At 39.1% G+C, this 16747-nt stretch overlaps 1 protein-coding gene across 1 annotated transcript in view; it reads right to left on the bottom strand.

Moving 5' to 3' along the window:
* Positions 1-16747, bottom strand: part of LOC149179769 (protein REVEILLE 8-like) — a 318742-nt gene that overhangs the window by 196243 nt on the left and 105752 nt on the right. The window contains exon 6 of the mRNA XM_089415801.1: positions 6842-6951. Within this exon, the coding sequence (XP_089271927.1) occupies positions 6842-6951 (110 nt within the window). The remainder of the gene's footprint in view (positions 1-6841; positions 6952-16747) is intronic.

The raw sequence follows: 16747 nt of genomic DNA, 5'->3' as shown, positions 1-16747 counted from the left end.
TGCTTGTCCCAACGTTCCTCCACAAAACATTGTTGTGAATTATGTTTGACATCGTTGTTTGTGACATTCCTGGTTAGGGAACATACTGCAGCCCTAACTCCACCTAACAGTCATCAAACAAGCCCCTTAAGGGTTGTGGCACACCTTGGCAAGCTCCCTCCTTTGCCACGCTGCCTCCTTAAGGCACTTGTCACCTCTTGACAGCCCTAAATCAAGCCCAGTTGTTGTGTGGCCTAGAAAAACAACCCTCCTCCTGTAGAAAAAAGCCTTCAAAGGTTACCCAAACAATCTCTAAACAGCTACGTATTGCTCCTCCTATACTCGGCCCAACAGCAAGCCTACTTGGCCTCTAGAACAACAAACTTAGTCATCTTTTCTAGCCCAAAGACAGTCTGTTGCCTCTACATCTCACTCAGCCTCCATAACAGAATTCAGACCCTCTTCTCTGCGTTGTCTTAGCCTCTCCTTTGCTGCGGCTAGGGCTAATTTTAGAGCTCCTTTTCCTTGGGAGGATGTTGCACAAATGGATGCACTCAACACATTACATCACCCTCTATTTATAGCCAAAAGAGGGGCTCCAATGAATAGATGAAGAGACATATCTATTGGACTAATTTACTTCAAGTCTATATGACTTGGAAGCCAATAATTACTTGTCAACTTCAAAAATTCATTTCTCCACTTCTACAACTCGAAATTCGACGACTCTCGAAGCGTTGGATTCTTCTTTCTGCCCTATATCGTCTCATGCAATCACATGTAGAAATGTGCTCTCAAAATTGCCCCAAACACGATTGGGTGCAAAACCCCATCCTTGGGTTCCAAGCCCACAAGTGACCCTTGTAGCGCTTTTCCCTCCAAAACCTGAACCTTAGGGCTTGGAGTACCTCCCAAGCTACACAAATCAACACAAACAAATTGAAGATGCCTGTAGATCACCTGCAAGGGCTAGGATGATGGTATAGGTGATGTTGTATCATCATTTCCCCTAAAAGAAGAAACCCTAGTTCATACAAGGAAGGTATGACATCATGTTAGCAATGAGGACGAGGATGACAAAGATGTAAGATGGATGCAAGAAGGCCAAGATTAAGAGGGAGCTAACATTCCCTATAATCATCAAAGATAATTATTTTACATTTGATTATTACTATTGTTGTTGTTAGTTACTCTCTTGTCTTTGTATCCTTTGCTTGGTTGTAATCGTTCTTCCATGACCTCCTCGTGAGGATTGCAAGTACATAGTGAAGGTTGCCAAGGCTTTAGCAACAGATGGAAGAAATGGAAGAACGAAGCAAAGCGTGTGACAAGAGGACTTTGCTAGAATCGTGATTTGTGTTGAAAGATATTTTACTCTGAGCTCAGAGGGAGCTAGTAGATCAACAAGTCTGAAGTACGCCTTGCTTGTGTCGAAGAGAAGTCAAAAATGACTTCCAAAATACATCTACAAGATCTAGCATGCAACAAATGGTAGCATAGAAACAAGATTTGAGAAGGTTCTCCCAAAAAGAGGGAGAGGATCATGACAAGACGTTTGCCCTAGTTGTGAGGTACACTTCTGTTATCATTGTTTTGAAAATTGCACCAGGTTAATGCAAAGATTGCTTTCCTCAATGAAGTAATTGAGGAGGTAGAAGTGTACATAGAGCTACCTCAGGTCTTTAAGGCAAATGAGAACAAGTCTCATGATTAAAGAAGGCCATTACAAGCAGACATTTTGGGTTTAGTTAATCTTATTTGATTTGTCTCTGACGAAAGATGAAGGACTCATGTGTCAAAGAGAGCAATCAGAGAGAAATGTTTTAGCTTCAGAGGGAGTTGACCTCTAAGTTCGAGATGATGGACTATCATTAATATTGTCAGAATAGATAGTTGAGATGTTGAAAGACAACAGTGCCAGAGGAACATCTGGAATTATCATAGCAAGATGTGTTTTAGTGTGAGGAGCACCCACTCAGGGTGACGGGAAAGGAGTTGTGATGATGGACCCAGTGAAAGTAAATTGATCAGTTTCATGAGCCAAGGCATATTACTCAACATGGGTTGGAGTACTAGCATGAGTCAGTTATGATTTAAGATTTGCCTCAAACAGTAAGTATAGCTACAAATTTAGATTGAGCAAAGAGTGCTAAAAACAGAAAGAGTTAATTGAAATATTGCTTCAGTTTGGGCTCTATTATGACTATGAACAGGAAGTAGACATCTATCGCACTCAATATTACAGAGGCCACATATATTGCAGTTAGATTGGCAAGTTGAGAAGTCGTATGGCTTCAGAGGTTACTTGCAGGACTGTCTTGATCAGGTGCAGGCGATGACCATGATAACAAGTTGAAGCACAAGAAATAGTGTGGCTTTAGTACTATTCCATAGTATAGTAGATTGTTGGCAAAGCCTCTATCCCCGGGTGAAGTCTATAAATATACTTAGGGACAAGTTCATATTTGTTGATCATGTCTCCTCAATGAGGAATATTGATAAGATAGCATCATGGACTGACATTCTCCCTGTGTCAAGTATATTGACTTGAATTAGGGAGAATGGTACAGTAAAGGGCTGACATTCTCTTTGTGTCAAGTATATTGACCCGAATTAGAGAGAATGGTCTGGCAAAGGACAATTATTCTTCATCTGTCTAATATGTTGACCCGGATGAGGAAGAATGGTCCTAGTGCATTAGGTACGTTTAGCATTGGGCCCTGGATTATGCAGTTAGAATATGGCCTTTGGAGATTCACCATGTGCCATTGACCCGAATGATGGTGGACCAAGACTAGTCTGGATACCATGTGTCAGGGACCAACCCAAATAATGGTGACTAGATGCTAAACGATGTACCATGTGTCTGAAGTATTGAACCGAATTATGGTAGGGATACACCATAGGTCCAAAGTACTGACCTGAATTATGGTAATTATTTGATGTTGTCGATTTACCACGAGTCTGAAGTACTGACCCGAATTATGGTGAGGATATACCATAAGTCTGAAGTACCGACCCGATTATGGTAACTAGTTGATGCTATCATTGTACCATGTGTCACAAATGTTGACCAGATTATGGCCCCTGGATTTGTTATAGCCTTTTCTTAGAGAAATCTATCAACATGAAAAAATCGGGATAGTCATTATGAATACCTCCCTAGCTAAGAGGGAGTGTTAAATTTGTAGCTATGGTCGGTCTTCATAATTACTACTTTTAGTCACTGATGTATTTGTAAAGCATGTTCTTCATGTGATTGTGAAAAGAGAAAAATATTTGACATGTTCTTCATATCGGTTTTTAAAAGAAGAAAATTTGAAGTTTTGAAATTGAATTTTTGTCTGCAAAGAAGCTAGGTTGGCCCTCCTCCAAGACATGTCGAGACTTGGCCCCAACCTAAGAGGAACCCATTCGTCCCAGCAAAAGACTCTATATATGTGCCATTCAACCTCCCTTCTAAGCAAGCAATTCGGATCTGTCTGAGGCAAGTAATTCGGTCTATCTGACAGAGAAAAGAATTACATTTGAGGTCAGCAAAAAAGGATGGATCTTAGGCCAGCGAAGAGGTTTATCTGAGGTAGCGAAGAAGCATATCTGAGGATGAATCTGTGGTGCAGTGCAGGACGAATCTCTGTGATAAATCTTCTATTGAAGGACTGAAACTCTGAGGCATTCTAGGGCTGCAAGACCGAGTTTATGGATGAAAAGGGAGGTCGAAATTCTGCCCTAACAGAGCAAGCCCGATCGAGTTTCTTGGGTAGCCATTTGACATGACTAAGAGGCTAATGGACCAAGTTTGACTTAGCTATATGGTTGGTCTATTTAACCTTGTATTTGACTAATGTATCTCTATTGAACTTGATGATTTCTCTAAGGAAAAAGTTGCTGGGTTTTCTCCCATGTGGGTTTTCCTAGGGTAAACTCGTGTGTTCTTTGTGTGGCTGTCTCTTCATGATCCTACTGTCATAACTATTATGTTGTCAATGTCTTCTGTGTAATTGCTTAATGATGGAATAATGGATAAGAATGTGAAAAGAAATCTAAATCATTTGAAGTAATTATCAGTATAGAAGACCCTATAAAAATTCAACAGCTCATAGGGTTGTACAAGAAGCTTGCTTTGGAGTTCAAGATGAAGGACATTGGTTTGATGCATTACTTCTTGTCATTAGAATTGCGGCAGCAGCTAGGAGAGATCCTTCTTGGGCAGAGCAAGTATGCAGTTGAGATTCTGAGGAGATTCAAGATTATCCAGAGAGGCCAAGTTGCACAGATATGCAGGTCATACAGCAGGTTTGGGGAGGCTGTGAGCAGCGTGAAAAGGTCGAGCATTTCCAGAGCAAACTGAGAAGTTTTTGGGGTCGATTTCCAGCTGACAAGTTGAATTTCAGGAGGCCAATTTCCTTGGGGGCTGAGTTACAGGTTCTCATACAACTGAAAATTTCTGTGTGTATTTTCTCTGTGGGTCTAACCCAGAATTTTCCAGAGTTTAATAAAGTGAAGGAAGATTGTTATTGGGTGAATTTTCTGCTGTTATATGTCTGATTTCTCATGATATTTTCCGCTGCAATTTAATTTTCTGAGTTAATATACCAGTGTGTTTGTTTTATCAACAATTTCAGAATTTATTTGAGATAAATATTTTGACTTTTTAATAAAATTGTTGAAGTAAAATAAATCAGATCTGGTATAAAAGAATTAACATAAGATTTTTTTTCTTCCAGAATATATATATATATATATATAGAGAGAGAGAGAGAGAGAGAGATATTGTGAATAGCCTTCTCTTCACTAACAGACCATGAATTTCTCCTCAACAAAACAAATGCGAGAGGAGAGCTCTAAAAGGATCCATGCCTTCTCTACAAAACCCTCTCATTAGAGAAATTCGGTGGCTACCTATAGAAAGCTTTCTAGCTTGAGAGGCCTCTACCTGCAAGTTTAGGAATTTTACATGCCTGAACCATTCTCATGTTTAAATTATTCAGCAATAAGCAGGATTTTCTTCACCGTGACAGCATAGACAGATTGCTAATCACACTCTCATCCTCCAAGACAACATTACAAAATTGTAATTTCTAATCAAAAGAAGCTGCCAATCAAGCTGCTTTTTCTCCTGAATAATATAACAGACAAGTTAAGTTTTCTACTCAAAATGAGCATGCATTCAGAAAGTAAAATGTTTGTAGTACAGACTTTCTGCGACTTTGTCTTTGTACACTAATAAAAAGCTTAAAATACAAACATGAGTGCAGTACTGCAAAAACCAGTAGAAACCTGTTCTGGGATTGATTCATATTAACTTTTGCGATTATCATAAGTAACAGACCATAATCATCTCACATAACCCACATAGGAAGATTCCAGTCAACAATTCGAACCTTGAAAAAGTTCATCATCAGGACAAAAGAGTCAATTTTTGAAAAGCAAATTGCTGTTTATATATACAAAAGTTTGTATTGGTGGACATTACATCGGCTGCAATAGCTGATTAGACTTGTTCTGAATATTATTATTATTATTATTAATGTCAGTAATCTCATTCCTGTTATTATTGTCGTACATCTTTCTTTGTTGGAGCAAAGGAATCTAATTAATATTCATATCCCATTCCCCAACCCTCTTCAAATTATTGGGATGTTTAATGATCTTGATGGCCTCTCTAAACTTACATTTAAAGTAAACTTCAATTTTCACAAGCACTAGTGCCTTTGAGACAAGGTTGGTGCATGGTATTATGGGATTTCTGGCAAGGGAAGAGGCACGGCAGCAATCAAACCAGATGTCTGCTTCATGATTTTTCATCCATAACTGGGAAGATCATCCTGTTTCACCAATATATGATTTCCCACAAGGAAGGCACCTTGTGGACACCTTTATGCTGACGTGAATAAATAGGATCTTTGACTGAATTTATCATCCCTCTAATGGTGTTATAAGGTTTATATAAATAAAAGCAACCTGATTTTCTCTAAATTGATTTTTGTGTCCTGATGATGAACTGTTCTCATATAGCTCAAAACATTGGCTGAGATATTCTTATACGGGTTCCATGAAACGATTATGGATATCTTCTTGGATGTCCACACTTTCTTTGCTTACAAGTAATTTAGAAAAATTATTTGTGAGAGGAGTATGTTCCCACCATCTAAATTGCTTTTGAATGAGTTTTGTTTCTAGTCAAAACCTTCAATGGTTTAATAAGCATGGCCTTATTTATGTTCTTCAGTTTTTAAGTTGAAAAGTTTCATCATAGCACTCATATAACATATCAAGAAGTGATAAATTCAGATAATCCTAGCACTGTAAACAAGAATCGCTTGTCGTCAAATCTATTTCTAGTCTCTAGACAAATTAACTATTCAAACTTTCAAAATGGCAGACTGACTGGACAAACCGAACTCTTTCTCTTTCTTGTTTAACTGTGCTACAAAATTGAGGAGGAACTATAGAGAACTATCAGTGCTCAAAAACGTTTTGGTTTATGATTAATGTATCCAAAGAAATATCATTGGTGTCATATAATGTCTGCAGAAGTGACCAATTCAGTCAAGCCTAGCACTGTAAACAAGAATTGCTTGTTGTCAAGTCAAAATTTCAAACTGGCGGCTTGAACGGACAAACTGAATCCTTTCTCTTTCTTATTTAACTGTGCTCCAACACTCAAGAAATCATAGAGAACTATCAGTGCTCAAAAAGATCTCTGCTTAAGATTATATGCTCGGGATGCATCCATAAATATCACTGATGCACATTGGATAAGCAAGATAAAAACCACATGCTCTTCTTGCAGGTGAATGTCTAATAGGAAAACTATTACTAAGACAAATGCTTAGCCTCAGAAGATATCCATACATACAGTTTCAAGATCAATTGGATCCATTTCTTTAAGCTTCTTCAAGTGATCAGTTGTGCTCGGGTCAAAGACACTGCCAATGAACTTATAAACTTGTGAAAAATCTGGTTTGACTGCAAGAGACACAAATCACTGCAATCAGAAATAAATATATTTCGCCAAATCACTCACCAACCCTCTAAGCATAAGATGGATATGCAAGAATAGAAGCAGAAACAACTGATAAGAAAACCATCACAGATAAAAGATTTTAATTGTATATCACCACATTCTGTATTAAAGCTTCTCTTCAATCAAACAACCCAGAATCTTCCAGCTTCAGGTGAGTGCAGAAGCCAGAACAATACAAAGTTGAAACTACCTTTCTGATTGTCAATCTATTCATTTTAAGGCAATGTGACAAAAGCAAGAATTAATCCCTAGGGCTTGTTTTCCTTTTTATATCTCTAGATAAGCAATAGAATGGAATTCTACAGTAAATAAGTTGGTAATACACTAGTGATTGAATCGCACAGAACCAAACCATATAACATAGAACTGCAGAGCAAGGCTTTCTATAATGGTATGGATTTTAGAAACAACACTTTGTGAACATTTCAAGAACCAGAAAGCAGCATGCATGTGTGCATGTATGTATAAATTTTAAATGTTTATTAAAAAGACACCATCAGGAAAGAAAAACTTATCTTTAATATGCATATACTGAACAATATAGCCCCAAGGGTTAGCTAGATTGGTTGACCCAAGGCATGTTGCCAACAAGGCGGCCTTAGGTCACATGTTCAAATCTGGTCAAGTCCTAGATAGTGGTTGAGCATCCCTCCCTCCAAATAGTTTGAGGAAGGGGGTCTGTTACCCACCAAAAGTGGGTGACGCCATAGGAGAATTTTTCTCCTAGTTATCTCTTGAGCCAGCAACCAACAGCCCCTAACAGCCACCAGTGTAGCCGATACATTGTGCCATTTGATCTTCGTTCCCTGCATCAGTCATATGTCCCCTCATCCATATGTCGAGACCATATGTTAGAAGGTGGGCAATCCAGCCCAAAAGGTATGTTCTTCATTGTGCAATCGAGTGCTTATGCTTGTTTTTCTTGGGCATCTTTGGCATGGATTATTGGGTGAATTGGAAGAAGGAAGGGTTTTGACCATTGTTTTGTTCCCTCTGTTGCCTTTCCACAATACTAGAGTTCAGGATATAATCTTAAATCACTGACCCTACCAATCCAAGTATCACAACAAGACTACTTTGATACAGCGGAAGATAAACAACAGTAAATCTACTAGTGCACAAAATATACACAACTTTTTACAAATTTATACAACAACTCAACTTCGTTATATCAATCAAACTGATAATACAACAGTCTAGGGCTCCCGTACCATGGATAATGGCCCTCAAATATTCACTAGTACAAGAATACAAGATACAAGATACACTGACAATCTAGTTGATGTAGTCGACAATCACAGTTGCTTTGTCATATCCTGTACACTGTGGGTCCTTCGCTTCCGTTCTACAGCACTGCCTCTATCAATGCACCAACTCCTTTAGGCAACAGAACACGGTCTCTACAATATGCCCTCCTCTAGTTGCTCATTAGTCCATCAATGATCCAACTCATAGGGTATTCACGCTCACTAGCTTCTCCTTTATCCTTCAAGGCCACAACACTTTGAGACTACTGCTGCTCCTCAGCACTTTTGGGACTTTTCTTCCCACAATAGTCTTCCTGCGTTGCTCCAATGAAGACTAACATAGGGCAGGAGGGCTGCCACCTATCATCATTGAATGTCGCTTCTCCAACAATGAATACAGGCTGTACAAACTGCTTCTGGTTGGCCAGACCTTGAGCTCCTCCAAACTGCCACTCCTACCATCCACCTTTGTCCATCAACGTGCTGCACTTAGGGCTCAGATTTGGGCACTTTCACGCTGCCCTCCAACAGACCTTAAATGTCCAATCCAAATGTCTTCTCCTAGTACCTCATCCCTAGCACCAAAACAACCTCAAATTCACCAATACATACCTTTTTCTACGTTTGTCCAACTGCTGTAGGTTCTGGCCCTGATTAGGGTTGATGACAGTCTGCTTCAGCTCCTCTTTTCTCCTCCAAAACCTCTTCTAAAGTTGCGACCTTGCTTTCCTTACCTCCTGCTCCCTCTTCCTGTTGTTCAGGGCTAATTACTAGCCCTAAATCACCCTCACGACACCCTATTCTAGGGAAGGTAGGGCCTGCGGCCTACCTGTTCTTTCTGTTTGGGTTGCAGCCTCATGAACAGGGGTAAATACCACCCAAAACCACAATAAAAACAGACCATAACTTCCCTCACACCATGCAGCCGCCACCTGTTCTTGATTCGGACCTGCAATAGACAAAACAACCCTCACAATCTGCCCAGATTTGACTCCAAGGCTTACAGTTGTCCTTCTACAGCTTCTCGGCCCTGTTGTGGAAGCAAACTCACCCCAATCAGTCCTCAAACCTCCATGCCCTGTCCTCCTCTTGAGCTCAGCCACTTCAGAGATGTATTGAAGATGTTTTGACGCACTTGGATGATTTCAAATGCCTCTCAATCACCTTGTATTTATATCCTTCACAAGGGCTTCATCAAATATGCTAAGAGGGTTTGTCCAACTGTCATAAGACACAAGCCTACATGACTTGTCATCCACAAAACCCACCAGCCACATAAAATATTAAAAACTCCACTTTTAGAGCTTGGCTTTGAGTGATTTCCATTGCCGCTTTTGTTGAAACATGTAGGGCATTAATGATTAGGAGATTTCTCTTATTGATAATTGTTTGTGACATGATTTTACTTGTATTATGATCTTCTCTTCGTTATATTATCAATGTGTTCTTTTCATCAAGACAATTACCAAATAAACAATAGAAGACAAGAGACGCAGTATGTAGGCTTGTCAGCCGGGCCAAAAACTCTCACTCTTTGAGAGGAAAACCCAATCAGAAATTCTTCTTATAGATCTTCAATTGACAAATACCAAGACCATGACAAAGAACCTTGACTCTAGTGTCCTCCCAAGACCCTTGTCACTAGCCTTGATGTTCTGCTTCTTCCCTTTCTCGGCTTCTTCTGCTCTCCTCGACTTCCTTCTAGAGAATCTCAGTCTCTACTCTTCCTCTCGGCTACCCTAGAGAATCTTGGTCTCTATTCTTCCACACTGCTTCTCTCGGCTTCCTTCTGCGAGATCCTATACCCAAACAATGTCACCTCGATGCAACAACTAGTTCTTCGATCTTATCTCTATGCCTTCGGTCCTTCTTTCTTCGCACGTGGGAGAGTATATATGCCCAAATCAGATCTTCCAGAAGTATCCCTTCCTTCGCTATCCTTCTCTTGATCTTCGCTCTTTTCTCTAGCTCTTCTTCACACTTCTACTTATTCTCTTCACCAAATTTCTTGCCTCTAAGTGAGGCCGAGTGTGGCTATATATACATGATGCCTCATGTCCTTTAGGTTGATATGATCACAAGGAGGAGAGCCAACATCTTCTTCTAGGTAACTCCATTCGTTGTAGGCCGACTTGAAGAGGGCTAGTGACAATGTCTTAAAGGAATACTTAACATAGGCAAGTGTGACTCTATACAATGTGTAACATGACTTCAATACATGACAATGACTCTTTTATTCTTTTATGACTAGATGATAAAATTCCTAAAGGCTCTCAATGGGAGCCTCGACTCAAAAATAAAATCCCTTTACATCTCTTTACATCTTTTCTTCTTTACATCTCTTTACATAAAATCACAATTAAATGTCATTATGAAGACCGAACCTGGTTACACTTTTCAACATCTTTCTCCTCTCGAGGTCCTCTATCATCTCAAATCATCACATGCCAAAATCCACTAGTGGTTTCACACCACAAGCTTGGGTGGTGTTGTCACACAAAGTGTCTAGGCACCGCGACAACGCTCAGAGTAAGAGTTGTCACTCTTAATCCTTACTCTATTTAGACTCTCTCCTAGACAAGTTAAGGGGGGTAGTCCCTAAGGTAAATGGATAAAGATAGCCTGTGAAACAGAGACTCTAAGAGATTTTAATGATGGACAATTTGATGAATCTAAAGCGAGTCTCGGTCAATTAAGATAGATAAATCAAAATAAGACACAATCCCAAGATATAAATGACTACAGACCAATGCCTTTAATATTTGAATTAACCATCGACTAAATAAAACAAGTTATCCAGAACAATTTTCCAATATGTGACGAATAATGACAATCATGAATAATCAATATAAACGCCCAAAATTGTATCATGCAAGAGATTACAAAAGAATGATTTTCGTTAGGAATTCAGATCTAGAACAATTAACTTTCTCCAATAGTCAATATAATTTGAAATATTTATCGCACTAGACAATAGAGAAAAAAATGCATTTAATCACCAAATAACACTAAGGAACTTCAAATTTAAATCTTAATTATTCCTTAGGCAAAAACTAGAAATAAAATAAAACAAAGGGTTAATAAATTAAAATTTTAATGGGCCATAGGCCACATTAAAAATTTTAATGTGAATGCACAAATCCCTTTAATTTATTTCATTTTTAATTTTTAGATTTTTTTTTAAGTTTTTCAAATCTTTTAGATTTTTTTTTATGTTTTTCAAATCTTTTAGATTTTTTTAATTTTTTTATATTTTTTTAAATTTTTCAATGTTTTTAATTTTTAATTTTTAGGATTCTTCAAATTTTGAATGTTTTTAATTTTTAAAAAATTTTAGATTTTTAGGATTTTTAATTTTTTTAATGTCTTTTTTCAAATGAAAAAATAAAAATTTAAAATCATAATTTAATAATAAAAAATGAAAAAATGAAATCAAAATAAAAAAGGGTCAAAATTTAAAAAATAAAAATGAAAACAAAATCGAATTTTTTTTTTAACTTTTAATGAATCTAACTTAAGTTTTATTTAAATGAAATAAAAAAAGCACTAACCTAAACCCTAACTGAAATATACAATTGAACTAAAAAGAATAGACTAATGCATACATAAAGTTAGAGATTTTTTTGTTGTTTGTTGTGCAGATGAGCCCGACAACGGAAACGAGATCGTATGTCTTGTAGTGCAGGTCGGACGACGGCAAGGGACATCTGCTCGATGATGATACTTGCGAGGAGAGGATGCGGAATGGCTAGCGCGGACAAACAACGAGCAGCTCAACGGGGTTTTTGAGGGAGAGCAGCAGACAGAGCAGCAACGGGATACGGGCAGCAGAAATGGAAGAGTTGTAGCAATGGGCGAGGGAAGAAGAATTCGAGAGGATTGACAGCAAATGGAGAGTGCGGAGTGATGGGGCCACGATGTGTAGCAGAAGAGAGTCATGGGTATAGCAGACAGATGCGAGTGTTTAGAGAGCAGAAAGAGGATGCAGCCTGTAGGATGGCTGCTTGATGGCAAAATGGAAAGTTGGAATGGGCAGACAGATAGCAGAGGAGCAGCTATAATGGAGGTTGTGATGAGAGTGGGCAATAGACTATGGGTTTCCCTTTTTTCTTACAGGGTTTGAGGGTAGCATACAAGATGAAGGGACGCTCAGAGAGATGGTGAGGTATGATGGCAGTGATATGGAGATGGCAGAAGAGCGAGGAGAGGGTTGTGCAAGCTGCAGAGAAGAATAGGCCAGCAGACTGAGGAATAACACAGATCTGATATATGGCAGTGAGGGCTTAAAAAAAATTGAAATTGCACAGTGAACCCAAAAACCCAGGCAATGAACCAATCAGCGAAAATGGTGGCCCAAAACCTCTTTAAATCCACCAGAACTTCTTTAAGAATTTTCCAGAAATCTTAATTTAAAATTTTGAATCAACTTGCTTCAGATTTAACCCTGAAACCCTCACAAATTTCCAGATCTGAATTTAAATTTAAACCCCTGGACTGCAAAATGTCTAAATAATATCCCTGGAAAACGATTTTAATGAACCCCAGAGATCCAGATCTTACCCTCCAGGGCCTAGATCTAGACTCTACGCAGTTTTCTCCTTTAGATCTGTAGCTGCAAGACAACAAGAAACACCCAAACGATATATACAATGACCCAAAAAACTAAAACCCAAGTCAGAAAATTGAAAATAATTACAGATCTATGCACATGAATGACAGATCTATCAGATCTAGGGAGTGTAAGTCCAACTCCGAACCCAGATCTGACAATTTAAGGCTCTCAACAACCAGATCTATCGATTTAGCACAACAACAACAAAAAAAACAACAAAAAAATTGAACTTTAAAGGAGGTGCTAAGTTCAAAACCCTTCATGCATCACCAGTGAAAAATATCTTATGATAAGCCCGGGATCAAATTAAGTTGGGCTCTTCAGAAAACACGAATCAAGAGTTGGTTGGTCCAACTGAAAACTTCTCTGAACGCCCGATGATCTAAAAATCAAGACTTTCCTGCAAAACTCAATTCATCCATCAACATAGAGCGAGAAAATGATAACAAAATTCAGATAAATAGAGATCCCTGCTATTATATTCAAAACTTAAATTATCATTTAAACCCTAGCGACTGAGCAAGATACATGTACTCAAATCACTCTTCAGAAGCTATTATCAATACCTAAAAAAAATTACACATGAAAAATGATACACCTTAGAGTATTTCTATGAAGAGTAACACCGGCGAAAATTAACCCCAAAGTCTTCCTTTATTATCTGAAAAAAGTTTACACGAGCTTTTCGCTTAGCACACGATCAAAAGATCGGATGAATTGACTGACAAATGACCTCCTATTTAAAGATAAATCCTCCAACAGCTAGTTCGAGTGATCCTCGTCAAAGCAATCTCGACCGTTGATGAGGATCAAAATTTCTTTTAATCTCATCCGTCGAAATTTTAAATTCTTGAGGAAATTCGAATTTTTCAATTAAATGCATTTTAATTAATTCAAAAATTAAATTTTTGAATTAATTTCCTCAAAATTTTGACTTTGACTTAACCCCAGGGACCAAAGGCTTAAAATTTAGCAAAATAATCAATTTACCTTAGTCCCGGGACCTCTTAAAATTTAATTTTTAAGGACCGACGAATTTTGCCTTCGGAGAATTTAAATTTACCTAGGACCTAAAATTAATTAAATTTCTGGCTTAGGATTTTAATTAATTTTTTTTGCCAGAAAATTTAATTAATTAACCTATGAGGGGATAAATTATTTTTTCCAACCCTCAAGACACTTTACATCATAATTTTCATATTTTTACATCATAAGGGGGAAAACCCATTTGAAAAAGACCCTCACAGACTACCCATTTCTGCGACACAAATATAATCCAACAGACCAAGCAATTTGTAATAAAATAACCTAACCAAATAGTTAGAATTATTTCCAAATCACTTTTACATAGACACGATTTATAACGCTAGGACTCGCCTAAGATCCCAGTGACAAAATCCATTACGGCTTTGCGGTAAGGATGAATGAAAACTCTGCCGACCATTCGAGAATGGATCGGTGAGACAAATAACCTCCCGGAATGTAGATCATCACCAGAAAAGTAGGTTTATCTAGGCAATTACATACATGACACGGATCTACTGAGATTATTTACATTATACACATGTATAATGGGTTTACATTATAACATTATAATCAGGCTGATGATGATAGCTAAACAGCACGGACACGTTGATCAGGTGCTATCCCTTTTGCGAAAAAAGGGGGTGTATTGCTATGGGTTGTTGACACGTAGTGGTCAACAGGTGGAAAGCCCACACCTTGGGTTCCAAGCCCACAAAGCCCTTTTGTGGCAATCCAACCTCCAAACCTCGAACCCTAGGGCTTGGCATACCTCCCACGCTACCAAATCTCAACACTCGCTCTTAGTGAGGGAGGTACTTCCAAGACTAGGAAGTAGCTTGTCATCATCGTTGTCGCTGCTCGCAACACTCCCCCAACTTCTAGTGCCCACAACTACAGCAAACCCTGTAACATGGACTACGCCTCTCTCAGAAGTGTCACTGTCACTAGAAGCCTCTTGCTTCTTCTTCTTCTCTTGAAATGTTTTCCATTCTCTCCATGATTCCTTTTTGGCTACTGTAGAAGCACCCTTGCTCCCCACTGACCACGCGATCTTCTTGGGCTGCAAAGTCTCCCTCTGAACCTGCAAGCTCCCTCTAGAACTTGACTCCCTCTGAGCCCTCTGGAACCTGGACCTTCTTCTCTGGAACTTGTACCTACTCTGAAGCCTGCACTTGCTTCTCTGGAACCTGCAACTGGTTCTCCTTTGTAATGTCCCCAAATAAGGAATTTTTGGAACAAGCGCTTCATATAAAACTATCATGCATTTTCTAGAAGATTTCCATGTAAAACCAAAACCATAAATCTATAAATTGCACAAAATCTCATTAAAAGATCACAATACGAGGAACAATGAGAAATGCAGCAACCAAAATCTGGCTTTATTATATATAGATAGATGCCAATACAATAGCTAGGAATGACCCTCCGGTCTCCAAACTGAAATAGAAAAACAATCACTACACCTGTGGATTCTGAATGAATCCACCAAGGGGAGATGGGTGCTCGCCCAATCTCTCTATATCACCCGAGGGTTTTCGTCCTAGGGCTACCAATGGAGTAGAATCTTCTATTTTATTATTATTTTAATTATGGAGCACTTTTCCCTCTTTTATTTTAATTAAAATATTCTTTTTAATGCGGGAAAAGGGTAAATTGGCCACTATGTCTCCTCAGGTCACTGAAACCCCCATCCAAAAGTCCCATCATGTAGATCTTCTCATTCTGGTTCCAACGAGCTATTACACTGAGGTGTTTCATTAATTAATCTCCCTGGAATGCCACCTCGAGCATAATTAATTAAGTTATGCCCAATAATAATGTTGATTTTTGAAAGTTGTTAGAATGCAACGAAACGAAAGGCAAACGGTGTTGATGATGGAATATGCCCAGCGAATGCCATCAAATCCCATAAAAACTCCTCAAAACTCCATCGGGACCCCTGATGACATAAACCTGCTCCACTGACCTGGCCATCCCCTGTCCTAGAAATCCACCCTGGTTGTACTATGAAGAAGAATAAAAATGGGGACATGACAATCCTCCCGCCCCAAGATTGCTTGCCCTCAAGCAATCCAAATATGTGGACCAATCTGGTGGCCCAATGCCACTGAGACCCAATGCCCAGATCCCATACGAACCACTGGTCCACGTCACATCTCCAAGCTATCGAAACATGATTGGATCCTCCAATACCTGGATCCCATGTCCATCTATGATTCAACCTGCTGCGAGTAGATCCACCTGGATCCCAATGCCACCAAGTAGGAGCGTTAACGCTACATGGCCCCTGTTGTGTTGTAGCTTCGGCTGTGAATGTTGCCCTACCAACTGTGTACCAACTCATCACCTCTCTCCAATCCAATCCTTGGCATACCCCAAAGTCAGTCTCACCATACTTATGTTGCGCTGAGATACTGATGAGTGGCCAACCCACATTCTGTTGTCCACTGGAGCATGTAATATCCCCCACCTCTAAGGGCTCCTACAGTACACTGCTCCCGACTAAGAATGATACTCCATCAATAGGATACCAACTCATGATCTCCCGCCAATCTAAGTCATGGACTCCTGTGTAAGGAACAAGTCTAGTATATTGATGATGGTCCATGCTCAACTCATGTTGCCCTATCTGGTTGGTCCGTAATATCCATCGAGAAAGTCCTGCTCTCTCCCTGTAATGCGTATAAGTAGCCAAAATGTGTTGCGAGCCTTGTCTATGTACTCCTCGAGAGGGCTGTTGCCTGAAAATGTTGTAGCTCAGTTAGCTGCCACTACCCTTGTTTGCACCTCATCAATGGGTAGACCCAAATATGGATGCATCGCCATCTCCCTCGCCTGATAGGAAACTCCATG

The sequence above is a fragment of the Pinus tabuliformis genome, chromosome 3_2, assembly GCF_031772625.1.
Source record: "Pinus tabuliformis cultivar Carrire ecotype Pingquan chromosome 3_2, CPIR1, whole genome shotgun sequence".
NCBI lineage: Eukaryota > Viridiplantae > Streptophyta > Pinopsida > Pinales > Pinaceae > Pinus > Pinus tabuliformis.
This window is presented reverse-complemented; position numbering and strand designations above follow the sequence as displayed.